Source organism: Myotis daubentonii, chromosome 14 (assembly GCF_963259705.1).
Source record: "Myotis daubentonii chromosome 14, mMyoDau2.1, whole genome shotgun sequence".
NCBI classification, from domain to species: Eukaryota; Metazoa; Chordata; class Mammalia; order Chiroptera; family Vespertilionidae; genus Myotis; species Myotis daubentonii.
In genome coordinates this window covers 47,260,416-47,278,951 of record NC_081853.1, presented here as the reverse complement: position 1 = coordinate 47,278,951, position 18,536 = coordinate 47,260,416, and the positions used below count along the sequence as shown (strand labels likewise).

The window sequence follows — 18,536 nt, the reverse complement described above, 5'->3', positions numbered from 1 at the left end:
GCACTCGGGGTTGGGAGAGGAGGTCCCTCAGCCTGGCCTGTGCCCTCTCACAGTCTGGGACCCATCAGGAGATAATGACCTGCTGGCTTAGGCCTGCTCCCGGGTGACAGAGGGCAGGCCCAATCCCTAGGTGCAGCCCCTGGTTGGGCTCAGAGTAGGGCCAATTGGGGAGTTGGGGCACCGCCCCCTGTCATGCACAGAGCAGGGCGGATTGGGAGGTTGCGATGCCACCCTCAGTCACGCTCAGGGTAGGGCCGATTGGGGGGTTGGGGCACCGCCCCCTGTCACACTCAAGGCAGGGTCCATAGGGAGGTTGCAGCGCCACTCCTATCATGCACAGAGCAGGGCCCATCAGGGGGGTGGGGGCTCTGTACCCTGTCACACACAGAGCAGGGCCGATCAGAGGGTTGGGGCTCCGCACCCTGTCACACTGATCCCGGTGCTGGGAGGCCTCGCTGCTCTGCTGATCCCAGGGCCAGGACGCCTCTCGGCTCCCCTGATCCCTGGCCTGGAGGCCTCTCGGCTGCTGATAACCTGGCTGGGAGGCCTCTTGGCTCCGCTGATCGCGGGGCCTCCTACTCCGCTGATCACTGGCCTGGACCGGGCCGGGAGGCCTCTTGGCTGATCACCGGAGCCGGGAGGCCTCTGGACTCTGCTGATCACTGGGGCTGGGAGGCCTCTCGACTCTGCTGATCACCTGGGCTGGGAGGGCTCTCGGCTCCGCTGATCACCGGGGCTCGGAGGCCTCTCAGCTCTGCTGATCACCGGGGCTGGGAGGCCTCTCGGCTCCGCTGATCACCGGGGCTGGGAGGCCTCTCGGCTCCGCTGATCACCTGGGCTGGGAGGCCACTTGGCTCCGCTGATCTCGGGGCCTCCGACTCCGCTGATCGCTGGCTGGGAGGCCTCTCGGCTCTGCTGATCACCGGGGCTGGGAGGCCTCTCGGCTCCGCTGATCGCGGGGCCTCCGACTCCGCTGATCGCGGGCCGGGAGGCCTCTCGGCTCCGCTGATCGTGGGGCCTCCTACTCCGCTGATCACCGGCCTGGAGCGGGCCGGGAGGCCTCTTGGCTGATCACCGGAGCCGGGAGGCCTCTGGACTCCGCTGATCACTGGGGCTGGGAGGCCTCTCGACTCTGCTGATCACCTGGGCTGGGAGGCCTCTCGGCTCCGCTGATCACCGGGGCTGGGAGGCCTCTCGGCTCCGCTGATGACCTGGGCTGGGAGGCCTCTCGACTCCGCTGATCACCTGGGCTGGGAGGCCTCTCAGCTCCGCTGATCACTTGGGCTGGGAGGCCTCTCGGCTCCGCTGATCACCGGGGCTGGGAGGCCTCTCGGCTCCGCTGATCACCGGGGCTGGGAGGCCTCTTGGCTCCACTGATCGCGGGGCCTCGGACTCCCCTGATCACCAGGGCTGGGAGGCCTCTGGACTCCGCTGATCACCTGGGCTGGGAGGCCTCTCGCCTCCGCTGATCACCGGGGCTGGGAGGCCTCTTGGCTCCGCTGATCTCGGGGCCTCCGACTCTGCTGATCGCGGGCCGGGAGGCCTCTCGGCTCTGCTGATCACCTGGGCTGGGAGGCCTCTCGACTCCGCTGATCACCTGGGCTGGGAGGCCTCTCGGATCAGCTGATCACTGGGGCCGGGAGGCCTCTCGGATCCACTGATCGCGGGGCCTCCGACTCCGCTGATCGTGGGGCTGGGAGGCCTCTCGGCTCGGATGATAACCGGGGCTGGGGGGCCTCTGGGCTCTGCTGATCGCGGGGCTGGGCCGACTCTCGCCTCCCTGATTGCGGGGCTGGGCCGACTCTGGCCTCCGCTGATCTCGGGGCGGGAGGCCTCTCAGCTCCGCTGATCGCAGGGCTGGGAGGCCTCTCGACTCTGCTGATCCCAGGCCCTGAGGCCTCTCTGCCCTGCTGCTTCAGGGCTGTTTGGCTTCGCTCTGCTTGGAGCCTGAGTATGCAAATTAACCGCCATCTTTTAGCTTCTATAATTGAAACATCGTATCTTTTGGAGTTGTTGCTTCAGGAGCTCAGAGCCCCGCAGCTGCGGGGATCCTTGACTTTCTCCATCGCTGGGGCAACCAAGCCTCCTATTCTCAGCTGCCTGGCTGCCAGCCGCCATCTTGGCTGACAGTTAATTTGCATATCTCACTGATTAGCCAATGAAAAAGGTATCGGTTGTACGCCAATTACCATTTTTCTATTTTATTAGTATAGGATTATTATATTTTTTCATATAAAAAAAACCTGTAAAGACCGTAAACCTACATTTGCCCCACCTAAAGAGGTGTTAATCTAAATGCAGACAAGAAAAAAAAAGGCAATTCGAAACCTCAGGGGAGGAAAAAGAACACAAAAGGCTTGCCCTGGCCAGTGTGACTCAGGTGGTTGATCATTGTCCCATGCACTAAAAGGACACCAGTTCGATTCCCAGTTAAAGGCACATGCCCAGGTTGCAGGTTCGGTCCCCTGTTGGAGTATATATGGGGGCAATCAACTGATGTTTCTCTCTTACATCTTCCTTCTTTTCTTTCCACTATTTTTTAAAATATATATATACTAGAGGCCCGGTGCACAAAAATTTGTGCACTCGGGGTTGGGAGAGGAGGTCCCTCAGCCTGGCCTGTGCCCTCTCACAGTCTGGGACCCATCAGGAGATAAGGACCTGCTGGTTTAGGCCTGCTCCCAGGTGACAGAGGGCAGGCCCAATCCCTAGGTGCAGCCCCTGGTCGGGCTCAGAGCAGGGCCCATTGGGGAGTTGGGGCCCCACCTCCTGTCATGCACAGAGCAGGGCGGATTGGGAGGTTGCGATGCCACCCTCAGTCATGCTCAGGGTAGGGCCGATTGGGGGGTTGGGGCACCACCCCCTGTCACACTCAGGGGGAGTCCATAGGGAGGTTGCAGCGCCACTCCTGTCATGCACAGAGCAGGGCCGATCAGAGGGTTGGGGCTCCGCACCCTGTCACACGGATCCCGGTGCTGGGAAGCCTCGCAGCTCCGCTGATCCCAGGGCCAGGACGCCTCTCGGCTCCCCTGATCTCTGGCCCGGAGGCCTCTCGGCTCCGCTGATCACCAGGGCGGGAGGCCTCTCTGCTCCGCTGATTGCGGGGCCGGGAGCGGGTCGGGAGGCCTCTTGGCTGATCACCGGGCCAGGAGGCCTCTGGACTCCGCTGATCACAGGGGCTGGGAGGCCTCTCGGCTCCGCTGATCACCGGGGCCGGGAGGCCTCTGGGCTGATCACCGGGCCAGGAGGCCTCTGGACTCCGCTGATCACCGGGGCCGGGAGGCCTCTTGGCTGATCATCGGGCCAGGAGGCCTCTGGACTCCGCTGATCACCGGGGCTGGGAGGCCTCTCGGCTCCGCTGATCACCGGGGCCGGGAGGCCTCTCGGCTCCGCTGATCACCGGGGCCAGGAGGCCTCTGGGCTCCGCTGATCACCGGGGCCGGGAGGCCTCTCGGCTCCGCTGATCGTGGGGCCTCCGACTCCGCTGATCACCGGGGCTGGGAGGCGTCTAGGCTCCGCTGATCACCGGGGCCGGTAGGCCTCTCGGCTCCGCTGATCACCGGGGCCGGGAGGCGTCTGGGCTCCGCTGATCACCGGGGCCGGGAGGCCTCTCGGCTCCGCTGATCACCGGGGCCGGGAGGCCTCTCGGCTCCGCTGATCACCTGGGCCGGGAGGCCTCTCGGATCTGCTGATCGCTGGGCCAGGAGGCCTCTCGACTCTGCTGATCCCAGGCCCTGAGGCCTCTCTGCCCTGCTGCTTCAGGGCTGTTTGGCTTCGCTCTGCTTGGAGCCTGAGTATGCAAATTAACCGCCATCTTTTAGCTTCTATAATTGAAACATTGTATCTTTTGGAGTTGTTGCTTCAGGAGCTCAGAGCCCTGCAGCTGCGGGGATCCTTGACTTTCTCCATCGCTGGGGCAACCAAGCCTCCTATTCTCAGCTGCCTGGCTGCCAGCCGCCATCTTGGCTGACAGTTAATTTGCATATCTCGCTGATTAGCCAATGAAAAAGGTATCGGTTGTACGCCAATTACCATTTTTCTCTTTTATTAGTATAGGATTTTATTTTATTTTTGAAAAATATATTTTATTGATTTTTTACAGAGAGAAAGGGAGAGAGAGAGAGAGAGTCAGAAACCTCGATGAGAGAGAAACATCGATCAGTTGCCTCCTGCACATCTCCTACTGGGGATGTGCCCGCAACCCAGGTACATGCCCCTGACTGGAATCGAACCTGGGACCTTTCAGTCCGCAGGCCAACGCTCTATCCACTGAGCCAAACTGGTTTCGGCTAAAATATATTTTTATTGATTTCAGAGAGGGAGGGAAAGGGGGAGAGAGATAGAAACATCAATGATGAGAGAGAATCATTGATTGGCTACCTCCTGTACAACCCCTACTGGGGATCAAGTCTGCAACCTGGGCATGTGTCCTTGGCTGGAATCGAACCTGGGACCCTTCAGTTCACAGGCCAATGCTCTATCTACTGAGCCAAACCAGCCAGGCGCTCGCTCTCTCTCTCTCTCTCTCTCTCTCTCTCTCTCTCTCTCTCTAAAAATCAGTAAAAACAATCCTCAGGTAAGGATTAAAAAAATACATATATTTAGGAATTAAATTTAGTAGGGTTTGGCAACTAACTTAATGCAGATGAGAAAGAATAAGGAGTTGTTGATTTGTCCAGGTTATAACCTTCATTGGATAACTGAGTGGGTATTGGGGTCAGCAACTCAGATAGAGGATTGCAGAGAAAGCACAGGCTGGGGATGGGGAGGGGAAGCAAATTCAGTCCTGGGCTTGTTCAGCTCAAGATGCCCCTGGTGACATCCAGGTGGAAGTGTCTCTCCAGAACCTCCAGAAAGAAGTAGTTAGGACAGGCTCAGATTCTGGGGTCAGCAATGGAAGTGGAGGCTCAAGTCCCGGGAAGGTTGCGATTGGACATGGAGAGTTGAGCAAGAAAGGTGGTGGGCCAAGCAAAAGACAAACCCGGGGATCCCAATCATATAACCAGGGGCCCCAGCAAGATGAACCCATGAAGGACATAAAGACTTCAGAAATTAATGTAATTCAATAGTTCATCATAAATTATAGCTTAACCTGTAGTCATCTCTTCCCCCTTTCCTCTTGGATACTTAAGTTTGGGAGAGAGAAATAAACTACTTTAAAAGTGGGCTCTTTCTTCTGAGATTTTGTAGATGGGCAGTGAGCTGGTTTGTTAAACGATACTCAAAATATTTGCTTGCATCGAGAGAAACTATGGGATTATAAGTACCCCCATATCTAGCTCTCCCTGCCTCTTTCCTTTACCAAAGACTTACAAAGTGGAATGTATCTCTTCTTTTTTTTTTTTTTAAATATATTTTATTGATTTTTTACAGAGAGGAAGGGAGAGAGATAGAGAGTTAGAAACATCGATGAGAGAGAAACATCGATCAGCTGCCTCCTGCACATCTCCCACTGGGGATGTGCCCGCAACCCAGGTACATGCCCTTGACCGGAATCGAACCCGGGACCTCTCAGTCCGCAGGCCGACGCTCTATCCACTGAGCCAAACCGGTTTCGGCTGTATCTCTTCTTTAATCCATTTCCAGAGTTAGTTGGGTGGTGATGGACAATATCTTTCCCTGACCTGGACTCCCAGGGATGATAATTTCCCACCAGGCTGAACAAGCCCGTGCTTAGTGGTAGAAGCTTCAGGGACCCTTTGCATATGACTCTTTTTAAAAAACATATTTTTTATTGATTTTTTACAGAGAGGAAGGGAAGGGATAGAGAATTAGAAACATCGATGAGAGAGAAACATCGATCAGCTGCCTCCTGCACACTCCCTACTGGGTATGTGCCCACAACCAAGGTACATGCCCTTGACCGGAATCGAACCTGGGACCCTTGAGTCCACAGGCTGACGTTCTATCCACTGAGCCAAACCAGTTAGGGCTGCATATGACTCTTAAAGGCATGACAAAGCTCATGACATTTGCATTTTGTAAGTTATTCTCTTTGGTGTGGGTAAACTCAACCAGACATGGTTAACACTTTGACCTCGAGGGTGAACCCTCTGGTCCATTCATGTTGTTTCAGATGGCAAAATTTCATTCTTTTTTATGACTGAGTCATAAAAGAATGATTGATTTTGAATTTTGAGTCAGTATACAGATAAAGTGAGGACCTATGGCCACCGCACAGACTGTTTTAACCTTGACAATGTGAAAGTATAGCTGATGGTTTTGGAGACTGGAGTAGGGAGGAGAGCTCAGGGAAGGATGTAAATAGCCTTGTCTTAAAGTGTGGACACAAAGGATAATCTTTTTTTTTTTTTTAATATACTTTATTGATTTCTACAGAGAGGAAGGGAGAGGGATAGAGAGTCAGAAACATCGATGAGAGAGAAGCATCGATCAGCTGCCTCCTGCACACCCCCCACTGGGGATGCACCCGCAACCAAGGTACATGCCCTTGACTGGAATCGAACCCAGGACCCTTCAGTCCGCAGGCCGACGCTCTATCCACTGAGCCAAATCGGTCAGGGCAAAGGATAATCTTAATTGATGGAACTAAGAAACAAAGGTATAGATGTTATTTAAATCTGCAGAGCTAACCAGTAAAGAAACTGAAAATGGTGATAAGGCCATGTTGACAAGAAAAGGAGTTAAGATGAGTGAATAATACAACTGAGCTAAATTCTCATGTATTTTTTTTTATTTTTTTTTAATATATTATATTGATTTTTTACAGAGAGGAAGGGAGAGAGATAGAGAGTTAGAAACATCGATGAGAGAGAAATATTGATCAGCTGCCTCCTGCACATCTCCCACTGGGGATATGCCCGCAACCCAGGTACATGCCCTTGACCGGAATCGAACCTGGGACCTTTCAATCCGCAGGCCGACGCTCTATCCACTGAGCCAAACCGGTTTCGGCAAATTCTCATGTATTGAAGAAATGATATTTTAAAGGGATCTAACAGGCCTGGCTGGTGTGGCTCAGTGGTTGAGCATCGACCCATGCACCAGGAGGTTGCCAGTTCAATTCCTGATCAGGGCACATGCCCAGATTGTGGGCTCAATCCCCAGCAGGGCGCGTGTAGGAGGCAGCTGATGGATGTTGATGTTTCTCTATCATCGGTATTTCTGTCTCCCTCTCCCTTTCTCTCTCCAAACTTAATAAAAAAACATTTAAAAAATGCATCTAACAAGAAATTGCAGATAAGTATATTATTTAGAGACCAAAAGAAGCAAAAATAGGTACAAGTAAATGATTTGTAAATGATTTCCTCTGAAAATATAACTAAGAAAGTAGTGAGTCAGGAGACTATTGCTTTTCCTTAACCAGTCTTTTATCTTTTTCTTTTTAAAAAATTACTATTTAAAAAGGTAAACAAGAAGAAAGAAAGCAAGAAAGAAAGAAATGTAAGGATCCTGAAAGATCATAATGCAATCGACTTGGAGATGCCAGTTGTACCTAGACCTTGCTAAGACCTAGGATTTACACCCATATTTCCCAACGCTAATATGTGTGCATGCACACATATTTAATAGGGTTTTGTTATTTTTAGTTTTTTTAAATTTAAAAATAACTTCATAAAATTTTTAAAACGTACCTAAAAGTTTCAAGAATAAAAATTGTACAAAGAACACTTGTGTATTTCTCACCCAGATTCACCCATGTCAACATTTCACTCTATTTGCTTCATCATTTACCCCCGCCTCCCTCTTATATTTTCCAAACCATTGAAGGATTGCATCTATCATGACCCTTTATCCCTAAACACTTTAGTGAATGTTTCATAAGAATAGGTCGGAATATGCTTTTATGTAACCATGGCAATTTTAACATTGATACAAAATTTTAACCTACCAATATGATTTAATCTGCAAAAAATATTTGTCCTACTCTATCTAGGTTCCCTCCCTTCAGATCCTGTACCTTTTTCCTTTTCTTCCCCAACTCCAGTTTTCTGCCGCCACCCTCATTCTCTCTACTTGTTTTTGCTCTCTGCTTTGAAGTCTTTGTTCTGTATTGACTTGAATGATTCCTAGAGCTGAAAACACAGACGTACACAGACACACACTTGGAAGTAGAACCTTACCCGGATCCTGTCCTGGAAGAAAGTCTTTTGTTCCTTTGCCTTTCCAAAACATCACTGGCACTGTGGTTTCCATCTTTGACCCTCCTTTGGAAAAATGAATTAAATGAATTAAAATTTTAATTTAAAAATGAGTTAAATATGTTTCTGAGGGCTTAACAGCTCCTTTTCTTTTTTTCACTCTGGTTTACAGTTTGAAAAAGTACCGGAAGGCCCTATCCCTCCGTCCACACCAAAGTTTGCATATGGAAAAGTTGCTCTGAAAAAGGTAAGAAAAAAAAATAACAGAAACATTGAAAGTGAGGAAATGGAATTTAGAAGTCAGTGAAAGTGTTACGCTGGGGAGCCGGTTCATTATTTTTCTGTGAATTTGTTTTCTGTGAGACTGATGGGGAAGATGGTGTTTCTGAGAAAACGGGGACATGGAGGCGAGAGGATGTGTATGCGTGTTGACTGGGTGAGCAAATGGGCATGAGCAGGAGTAGAGAGGTGTTCTAGATCATACAAGTGATTTTGGTTGCCTTATCAGTGGCCCAAAGCAGTCTTGGGATCCTTTGTGGGAATAACATGACACCTTGTTGTTATGGCTGGTGAGATTCTTTTTTATAATTCACTATTATCTTAGGGGGTTCTCAAAAGCCACAGACATTTTGATAGGGTTTTGCCCTAATTACACACTCTCATCTCAGAATCAGTTTTTGTAATCTGTAGTTTATATGGTAAATGAGACATCACGAGGGAAAGCCAGAAATCAATCATAAATAAGAGTTAGGGACATTTTATTCCAGGAAAAGAGAAAAGGAAGTGAGGTTACGTTTAACAGTCAGGACTGACGTAAGCCGAAGTCAGTTTGTTTGTTTTTTTTAAATATATTTTATTGATTTTTTACAGAGAGGAAGGGAGAGGGATAGAGAGTTAGAAACATCGATGAGAGAGAAACATTGATCAGCTGCCTCCTGCACACTCCCCACTGGGGATGTGCCTGCAACCAAGGTACATGCCTTTGACCGGAATCGAACCCGGGACCCCTGAGTCCACAGGCTGACGTTCTATCCACTGAGCCAAACCGGTTAAGGCAAGTCAGTTTGTTTTGACCATCTCTGTCTTCAGGTTTTCCCCTTTTATAATCCCTAACTCCTACATGTGATAACTCACAAGCAAGAGAGAGAAAAACATGAACAATTGCATATTTCTTAAGAATCTTGATATTCTAAAATAGCATCATACATTTTTATCTTTAAGCCAAATACCAAACATGATTGTATGATTTTTCCATTCATGAAGCCCTTTGATATGATGGTGGGTTGAGTTCTTGTAACTTTTTCCACCTAGCGTCAGACGCGTGTGTTACATTCTACAGAGGACGTGGCCGGTCTCTCTGCCTGATAGGCATCTTTCGTTAGATTAATCAAACGAGAAACACACTTGTAAAGGGAGCATCTTCTGCTCCTTCACTGCCATTGCTACTTGAGGAAAATTTCATTTGTGGGGTTTAGAGCCATGAGGATTTTTTTTTTATATATATACAACAGAAAATAACTGCAACTGTTTCATACAACGTCGTTAAAACAGATCTAGCTCAGTACCCAAAGCACATTCTGTGAAAGAAAATTGTGTGAGCAGAAATGGCTTTTCCTTGTTAATACTGAAGAGAGCAAACCTGCATCTCACCGAATTAAATGTATGTGGAACATAGTTATGTAGGCTAAGACCTTCTTCGACCGTGAGTTGAGTTGTCCTAGTGGGAAAACGTCCGTGTGAGTGGCGGAATGGATGGAATTGTACTGAAGGTATTTTCCCCTCGGTGCTGCACATCAGCAAGGTAACCATGGGAAGTGCTTATACAATTCCTAACCAGTGCCGTGCCATGCAAAGTCCTGGGTTTGGAGCCAAACCTACCTGCAAATCCTGGCTTTGCCATTGCTCCACTGAGCTTCTCTGAGTCCCTAACAAGAATGCCTGCCTCACGGGGTAGTTGTGAGGATTCAGTGAGGTGTGTGGGTCAAGTCCTGCCTTCCCATGCTTAGCGAACCATGGTTGGGTAGCTGTTATCATTGTTGTTCTTGCACCTGAATGAGCATCCTGCGTTGCAAGAATACACAATCGTTTGGATTGAATGTGTGTATTTATTGAGTGGCTCCTCTGTACTGGGCATTGGGGTGGTGATAGTCTGTAAAGGGATCCAACTGGCAGATGATACCGAAGGTGTGCTGTCGACAAATTCAGAGGGCGCAGTCGGGTTACTTCCCTCAGGAGTGCCGGGGGAGGCTTCAGAGCAGGCAGCCTCGAGCCTGGGTTTTCATTTATTTTAAGGGCCTTTTCTATACAGGAGGTTGTACTTGCAAGCAGGTATGTTTGAAACGCTTCTTAAGATTCCCATCAGTTACTTTTCATCAAAGGTTAGGGAACTGCGAGAGATGATTAAAGGTGACTGGGGAACAGGACTGGGTGGAATTTGAACCACTGAGGTTTATTTCGGGGTTTGGCCAAACCCCACTGGTAACTTGGATAATTTGCAAATGACATTCTCCGTTCCGATGACCAGGGAGGGGCGGCAGTGAGTGAACACTGCTTTTGTTTCTTTTCAGTTAAAGACAGTGGAGGAAGCTCTGAACATTCTGTGTCCCGCGGGGCCTGTCAAAAGCCTTTATCCCTTGACATTTATCCAGGTGAAACAGGTAGGCCTTCAAAGGTAATGCTTCACCTTCCTTCTACTTGGGAAAATGTGTGCTCTGCCCTGCCCTGCAGTGTCTGTTCTGAGCACAGGGACCAAAATAGTAAGCAGCTAAATCAGACCCACGGAATCGAGCAGCAGAGCCCTGGGATCTCTGTAGCTGTGATATTGCACATTAGCCCGATCTGTCCTACGTTCCCCCTGTTTCTTATTCTCACTCAAATAAATTGTAGCTTAACCTGCTTCAGCATGATTCTGCCCAAGCTATATATTGAGTGCACGTCTCATCTAATTAATCTTTATTACTAGGTACCAGTGGGGAAACCGCTATTTTTTTATTTTTTATTTTTTAAATACATTTTATTGATTTTTTGCAGAGAGGAAGTGAGAGGGATAGAGAGTTAGAAACATCGATGAGAGAGAAACATCGATCAGCTGCCTCCTGCACACCCCCTACTGGGGATGTGCCCGCAACCAAGGTACATGTCCTTGACCGGAATCGAACCTGGGACCCTTGAGTCCGCAGGCTGACGGTCTATCCACTGAGCCAAACCGGTTAGGGCAGAAACCACTATTTTATACTCAGAAACGACAACTTAGTTATTTGTCCTTAGTTAGCGAAGTGTAAGGACGGTGTTCTTACTAGATTAGGTTCTTTGAGATTCTTTTTCTGGCTTTTGAAGAGAACAGAAAGCAGGCACTTTGTGTGTGTGTGTGTGTGTGTGTGTGTGTGTGTGTGTGTGTGTGTCTTAATGTGTGTCTAATCTCTAGGCGCTTCCCCATCTTTAAGAGCTTTTCCAACTTCCTGTTTTGGAAAATTTCATATGTAGAAGAGTTGCAAGAATAGTACAGCCAGCACCCATATAGCTTCCACCTAGACTCACCAGGTAGTAACATTGGCTCTGCTTGCTTTATCTTTCTGTGTGTGTATGTCATCAACTGCTGGTTTGGTTGTTTTCTTTTGTTTATTATTATTATTATTTTTTTTTTTACCATTTGAGTTAGTTGTCACCATCATGACACGTCACCCTTAGATATTACAGCATGTATCCCTTAAGAAAAAGGATATTATCCTACAGGACCACAACATAATGATCATACTTAAGAAATTTGATATTAATGCAATCCAGTTATCTAATAGACCTTCCATAGTCAAGTATCCCTGGTTATAATGTCCTCTATAGCTTATCTTTTTTCAGTCCAGTTTCCAATCCATGATCATGCATTACATTTAGTGACAAAGCCTCTTTAGTCCTATCAGGACAATTCCTACGTCTTTCTTTTCTCTCTCTCGTCACATGAACTTTTCTGAAGAGTTCAGACCAGTTGCTTGGTAGACGGCCCTTCACTAATTCGATTCAGCAAAACCTTTTTGGCACAAACACGACAAAGGTGATGTGTCCTCAGGGTGCCCATAAGGTCAACTTGTCCCTCTGTTACAATTGCTAAGTTTGATGACTCAGTTAGGATCTCAGCCCCATTTTTTGAATGGGGTCTGCCCTTTTGATTTTCTGTATCGATTGCCTTCTGGAAGGCGTCTGAACAATAAGATGATAGAATCATAGCAAATCTGATCTTAGTCTAGTGTGTTTTTGCCTTCAATTACTATTCCTACACTTGGAACGTTTCACAAGAATGTCTTACAGGTGACTATTTTTACACTTGTGGAATTTTACAAGAATGTTTTATGCCGACCGCTCTGGTGTGTGATAAATAAAGTGAATGATTAAGGTCCCCCACCCCCTAGCTTTTCATTCACATTGAGTAGAGTTCTTTCTCTAATTTGAGCACGCACCTGGCTGTGTGGTCGTGTCTCCAGCTATAAATCAGAACATGCCTTCTCCACCTGGCAGGGCATGGAGCACATAGGAGAAGACATGGACACTAGAGCAGCTGCCCCTGGGACGTGAGCTCCAGGTTAATGTATAGACACTCACACCGTGCTCTTTCTCAGGCCCCCCTGCTTTCTGATCTTGGACCAAGGCAGTGCTCTCGGATTGGGTGGGGTGCCTTGAGCCCTGGCTGTTTCAGGTCTGGGGCAAGCCCACACGTGTTTATTTCCAACGAAACCCATGGAGGCCACAGCTGCGGGGAGTGGGGTGCCACCCTGGTACACCCCCACCCCCAGCCTCGGAGGCCTCCGCTCCACCTTTGTGGGGAGCACCGCAGCTTCCGCTCCCCCCTAGGAAGCCTCCCTGTTTTCCCCAGCCTCGGAGTTAAGACTTACAAGAGACAGATGGAGACTTGGGGTCCGAGGGAGGCGTTCTTGAAGGTTCAGTGGCGACACCAGGGGCATTTCTTGAGTTCAGGCCTTTCCTGCAACACAGGAACATGGTTAACACTGTTTTCAGCTCCTCCAAATCACCTTTCCTCTTGCCCGAGGTGCACGTCCTTGCTTGCTGGGCCCTGGAAGTGAGGCACTTTGTCTCTGGTCCATGAAGGATTTGGATTTGGATTCTTTCCACTGACGTAGGGTTTGGTCCCGCTCACCCTGGCTAATGTCCACAGCAGGCAGGTGCCTCCGGGCCCTGGGTGCTGTTGCTGCCGAGGCTGACTGGGGCCTCCCTTTGGAGCAGGGATACCAGCACCTAGAAGTCTTTTCTGACCTAGCAGCAGGCTGCACCCATTGCTCACTATCTCCGTTTCCCCTACTCCTCCACTTTACACAGTTTCTGATTGACTCTTGTTTTGTATGTTAGAGCAGATTTAGCCCAAGAACCTGGAGAACGATTTACCGAACATTCTTGGCGTTGTTGTTATTTGTCTTCTTAGTTTGTTTTTTGAGATTCCATAAGTAACCTTCCATGTATGGGATAGGATTCCCTTCAGGGATTCAGGGCAAGTCACTGAACACATTCCAGGGTCCCGTTTCCTCATGTGGAAAAGGATGTTGGATGAAAGACTCTTCAGGGTTCCCTGAAGTTTACTTCTGTGATAGTTATTCCACGATCTAAAAACTGGGTAAGCTCAGTGATTAGAAAGTCGGCCCATGGACCGAAGGGTCTCAGGTTTGATTCCCGGTCAAGGGCATACAGCTCAGTTGCAGGCTCGATCCCCGGCCCTGGTTAGGGTGCATGCGGGAGGCAACCAATGTGTCTCTCTCACCTCAATGTTTCTCTCTCTCTTCCTCCCTTCCACTCTCTCTAAAAAATCAATGGAAAAAATATCCTCGGTGAGAATTAACATAAATAAACAAACAAATAACTCAAGCCAGTTCCCTTCTTTCAGATTGAATTTTCCCCGGAGGCGGAGAAAGCATTTCAGTTCCTTATGGTTTTAGAAGCATCACTTCCACTCAGATCGAGGGTGACCAAGTTCTCCTAAAACGAATTGCAAAAGTGATGGATTTGTCTTTCATCCTTTTCTCACCAGTATTTTGGGTTTGTGCTGTACCGAACAACACTTCCTGAAGACTGCAGCGAGCCAACCCCTCTCTCTTCACCCCGCAGGGGCGTCCACGACCGGGCCTACGTCTCCGTGGATGGGGTAAGAGTGGCCTCCGGACGGTGTGTCTGCCCCACTGGGGATGTGTGGTCTGCACTTGGTATCATGGCGTTGGAGACCTCTGTCCTCCTTCTCAACCTTAGGTTCTGCCCCTCTTCTTGTTGCCCCTCATTTGCTGACATGGCCTCCCTCGTGCTCCATCTGCCTGATACACCCCCTCACCCTTCTTAACCTGGAGGGCCCTCCCCAGAGCCCCACCTTCTCGGAAACCTTTCTGGCCTCCCCAGCCCAAGGCCATCCCATGTCTTCTCGGCTTCTGGAGGACGGGTCCGTTTTGTATGCACCAGAGGGGTGACTCATTTATGAAAAACAATATTCTGAAGAAGGATTGCTCATGACCATTACAGCTACAATCCACAAGAACTTTGTTTCATAACAAAGATATGTTAGGGTTTCCATTCCTCTCAGTGAAACATTCATGTGAAAGAAGACACAAAGAGAGTTTCCTAACCAAGAAAATTGGTTCAGAAGATTTCAAATTAAAATATTTCCATTCCAGTGTCATCCGCGGCTTTATTTTCAGTGGGAGCAAGTTTCTAAGTCATTATGTGTACACTGATGGCAATTGTTTCTTGGATTTCAGTCTAGGCGTTACGTTAGTGAATTATGGTCAGTAATATCAATTTTTTAAAATCTCGTTTTTTTAAAAAAATTAGGAATATGTTGTTGCTAAAATGCCTGCTGTTTCCGTTCATTCTATTATATAATTTTCGTGGTATCAGGTATTTTGAGGTGAGAGCACCCCACCTAACTCTCTGATTTTTATCTCTTTTATCTGATGTTGTTTCAACTCACCATGTTGTTTAGAAGCTAGTTTTTTATGACTGCCTTTTGCGCTATGAGAACACGAAGAGGTTCCTGTGATGGGAATCCTCCCCTGGAATGTTTTGCCGCCATTCCCTTTCTATTAAAAATAGACACGAAGGGAAACATTCCAGAGCAGAGGAAACCAGTCTAGACCTTCCTTGGCTCACAGCTGTTCAGAAAGAAAGCAGTGATTGGAGGAAGTTGGCCACCTGGCCGGTGACTTGGACTGAGGGGCCATCAAAGCGTTTCCTCCCAAGTCCGGTGGCTCATCAAGGCTGAGTTAACGGAGTGAGCTGCCTCTCTGTGATCCCCTCACCTTAGGTAATCCTCATTTGGCATTGAACCCACAGGTCCCGCAGGGAGTCCTTGACCGCAACTATGTGACCACTCTGAACATAACGGGGAAAGCTGGAGCCACTCTGGACCTTCTGGTGGAGAACATGGGGCGTGTGAACTACGGCTATTATATCAATGATTATAAGGTAGGACCAGCCTTGCTGTTGGCAGTGAGGTTCAAAGGTTGGCAGGACTGTGCCTAAGCCACCTGAGGAAATTTTTGTAAATCTGTTTAAATATGCTCTCACATTCTTTCCATTCAGTTAACACATTGTTTGCGGGTAGTTTTTATCGCGCGCCAACAGGTGGTGCGGGCCATTTTTGCTAATTTTTTGCGCAAATGGCAACGTTCAGTAAAATTACGATCACTTTAGTTTACGTATTTATACGTTACCCGCATTCTACCGCTAGTCTATAAAAAACGTATTGATACGTGTCCCGCGCTCTACTACACTGGTAGAACGTATAAATACGTAAAACGTGTAAACACGTTTCCCGCATACAATGTGTTAACATAGAAGCAGTTCTTAAAAGCACACACACTGGCCTAGCCGGTTCGGCTCAGTGGATAGAGCATCGGCCTGCAGACTGAAAGGTCCTGGGTTTGATTCCGGTCAAGGGCATGCACCTTGGTTGCAGGCTCCTCCCTGGCCCAGGCCCTGGTCGGGCATGTGCAGAGGGCAACCAATCGATGTGTTTTTTCTTACATCGATATTTCTGTCTTTCCCTCTTTTTTTTTTTAAATATATATTTTATTGGTTTTGTATAGAGAGGAAGGGAGAGGACTAGAGAGTTGGAAATATCAATGAGAGAGAAACATCGATCAGCTGCCTCCCGCACACCCCCTACTTGGGATGTGCCCGCAACCACGGTACATGCCCTTGAAAGGAATCAAACCTGGGACCCTTCAGTCCGCAGGCCAGTGCTCTATCCACTGAGCCAAACCGGTAAGGGCTTCCTCTATCTTCAACTCTTTCTAAAAATCAATGGAAAAATATCCTCAAGTGAGGATTAAAAAAAAAAAAAAAAAGGCACACACACTTTGGCCCTGGCTAGTGTGGCTCAGTTGGGTGTTGTCCACATACCAAAAGGGCGCCGGTTCAATTCCCAGTCAGGGCACATGCCCGGATTGCTGGCTTGATCCCCAGAAGGGGGTGTGCAGGAGGTTGCCCATTGATGTTTCTCTCTCATATTGATGTTTTTCTCTCTCCTCTCTCTAAAAAAAACCCAAAAAAACACACAACTAAAAAAACAAACAGGCCCACACACTTTGTCAACTTGGATGAATGAACCTGCTCTGATTTGTTTTGCAACCTAGAAGTTGGGTTATTTTGCAGACCTGTTTTCCTCTGCAGACAGAACCCTTCCCTTGTGTTTGAGTTCAATCATCCTGTAGAAAGAAACAGGAGGAGGAAACCACTGCACTGTGCTCGTCCTTTGCTTATAAAACCCACCCGGCTTTCGAAGGGCACTCCCTTGCCAACAAAGTCAGCTTAGCATTGGGTCTGCCCTGTTTTCTGGGTGTGGACGATTCATGACACTCTTGAACCATCCAAAACCTTGCTGCCCTGCCTCTCGCCTCTGCCGGTTACCATGTCCAGGTGTTTTTCTCACTCATATTTTTAGAGCATTACCCAACAAACCTCTGTGAAGCTCACACTCTGCGAGGTGCTTTGGGGATGTAAAGATGTTGAGATACATCCTCTGCTATCTCACCGTGTGCTAGAAGAGAGAAGGCCTGCACGGAGGGAATGATAGCACCACCCCGTCTAGGACAGGACAAGTGTCTGAGGCTCTTTCCTATCTCTCTATGTGGCTCAGAGGGAAGGCAATTATAGCCTTAGGGAATGGCCATGCTGGGGCCACCTTTGTCTCCAGTAGAAATGTCCCTGTGCCCTAGCCGTGTTGGCTCAGTGGATTGAGCATCGGCCTGTGGACTGAAGGGTCCCAGGTTCAATTCTGGTCAAGGGCACATGCCCAGGTTGCGGGCTCAGTCCCCAGTAGGGGGCATGCAGGAGGCAGCTGATCAATAATTCTCTCCCACCATTGATGTTTCTCTCTCTCTATGAAATCAATAAAATATAACCCTGTCAGAGGCTATAATTAGTGGCCTTCGTGCCTGGCTCTCAGCAGCCACACTGACACATGGAGTGACAGGACGGCTAGTGTAGTCTCTGGCTCCCCAGGACCCAGCTGAGAGCCTGGCACACCAGTGCCTGGCTAATGTTTGTTGAATTACTCTGTGAGTCATTGAGGCTTGCTATTGAGAGATGTCAGAGACAGATTTGGGATCTCACGGGGAATGGGGGTGCTCTCTCACATAAAAGGCCAAGAAGGGGAAGTTAGATGCACTGTGAGCAGAGGCTTCAATGCAGTGGCCAGTGCCAGCGACACCTGCCCCCTGCCCTCAGGGGACAAACAGAGCAACTTCAGAATACACCTCTGAGGTTCGCCACCATCACCGCTGCTCTTTCTATGCTTTGACGGATCCAGCAGCCACAGTTTCCCGTCTACAATTTCAGTTACCCACAGTCAACCATGGTCCAAAAATATTAAGTGGGAAATTCCAGAAACAATTCCAGTTTTAAATTGCAAGTAGTGTGATGAAATCTCATGCTGTCCCAGTCCATCCTGCCTGGAACAATCCCTTTGTCCAGCATCTCCACGCTGTGCACCTATAGCTCATTAGTCACGTAGCAGCTGTCTAGGTTATCAGATCTACTGTTGTAGTATCGCAGTGCTTGTGCTCAAGTAACCCTCATTTTACTTAATAATGGCCCCAAAGCACAAAATGTTTATGCTGGCAATTCTGATTTGCCAAAGAGAAGCCCTAAAGTGCTTTCTTTAAGTGAGAAGGTATGTATGTATCTATGTATGTATACATGTATCTATAGGGGAAAACATATGTATGTATAGGGTTCAGTGCTACCCACGGTTTCAGGCATCTGCTGGGGGTCTTGGAACAGTGTTCTCATGTATAGTATCTCATTGAGTCCTTACACCTGGTGAGTGAACTGAGCTGTGATCATCCCTGTGGGCGCTGCTCAGGAGCCCAAGGTCAAGACTTGCTTACTCCAGGTTATATGCCAGAGGCAGAGTCTGTCCCCTCCCTCAGTCCACAGTGAGCTGCATGT

At 48.7% G+C, this 18,536-nt stretch overlaps 1 protein-coding gene across 1 annotated transcript in view; it reads left to right on the top strand.

Moving 5' to 3' along the window:
* Nucleotides 1–18,536, top strand: part of GLB1 (galactosidase beta 1) — a 71,270-nt gene that overhangs the window by 38,671 nt on the left and 14,063 nt on the right. The window contains 4 exon segments of the mRNA XM_059664158.1: nt 8,275–8,349; nt 10,670–10,759; nt 14,128–14,241; nt 15,417–15,548. Of these exon segments, the coding sequence (XP_059520141.1) occupies nt 8,275–8,349; nt 10,670–10,759; nt 14,128–14,241; nt 15,417–15,548 (411 nt within the window).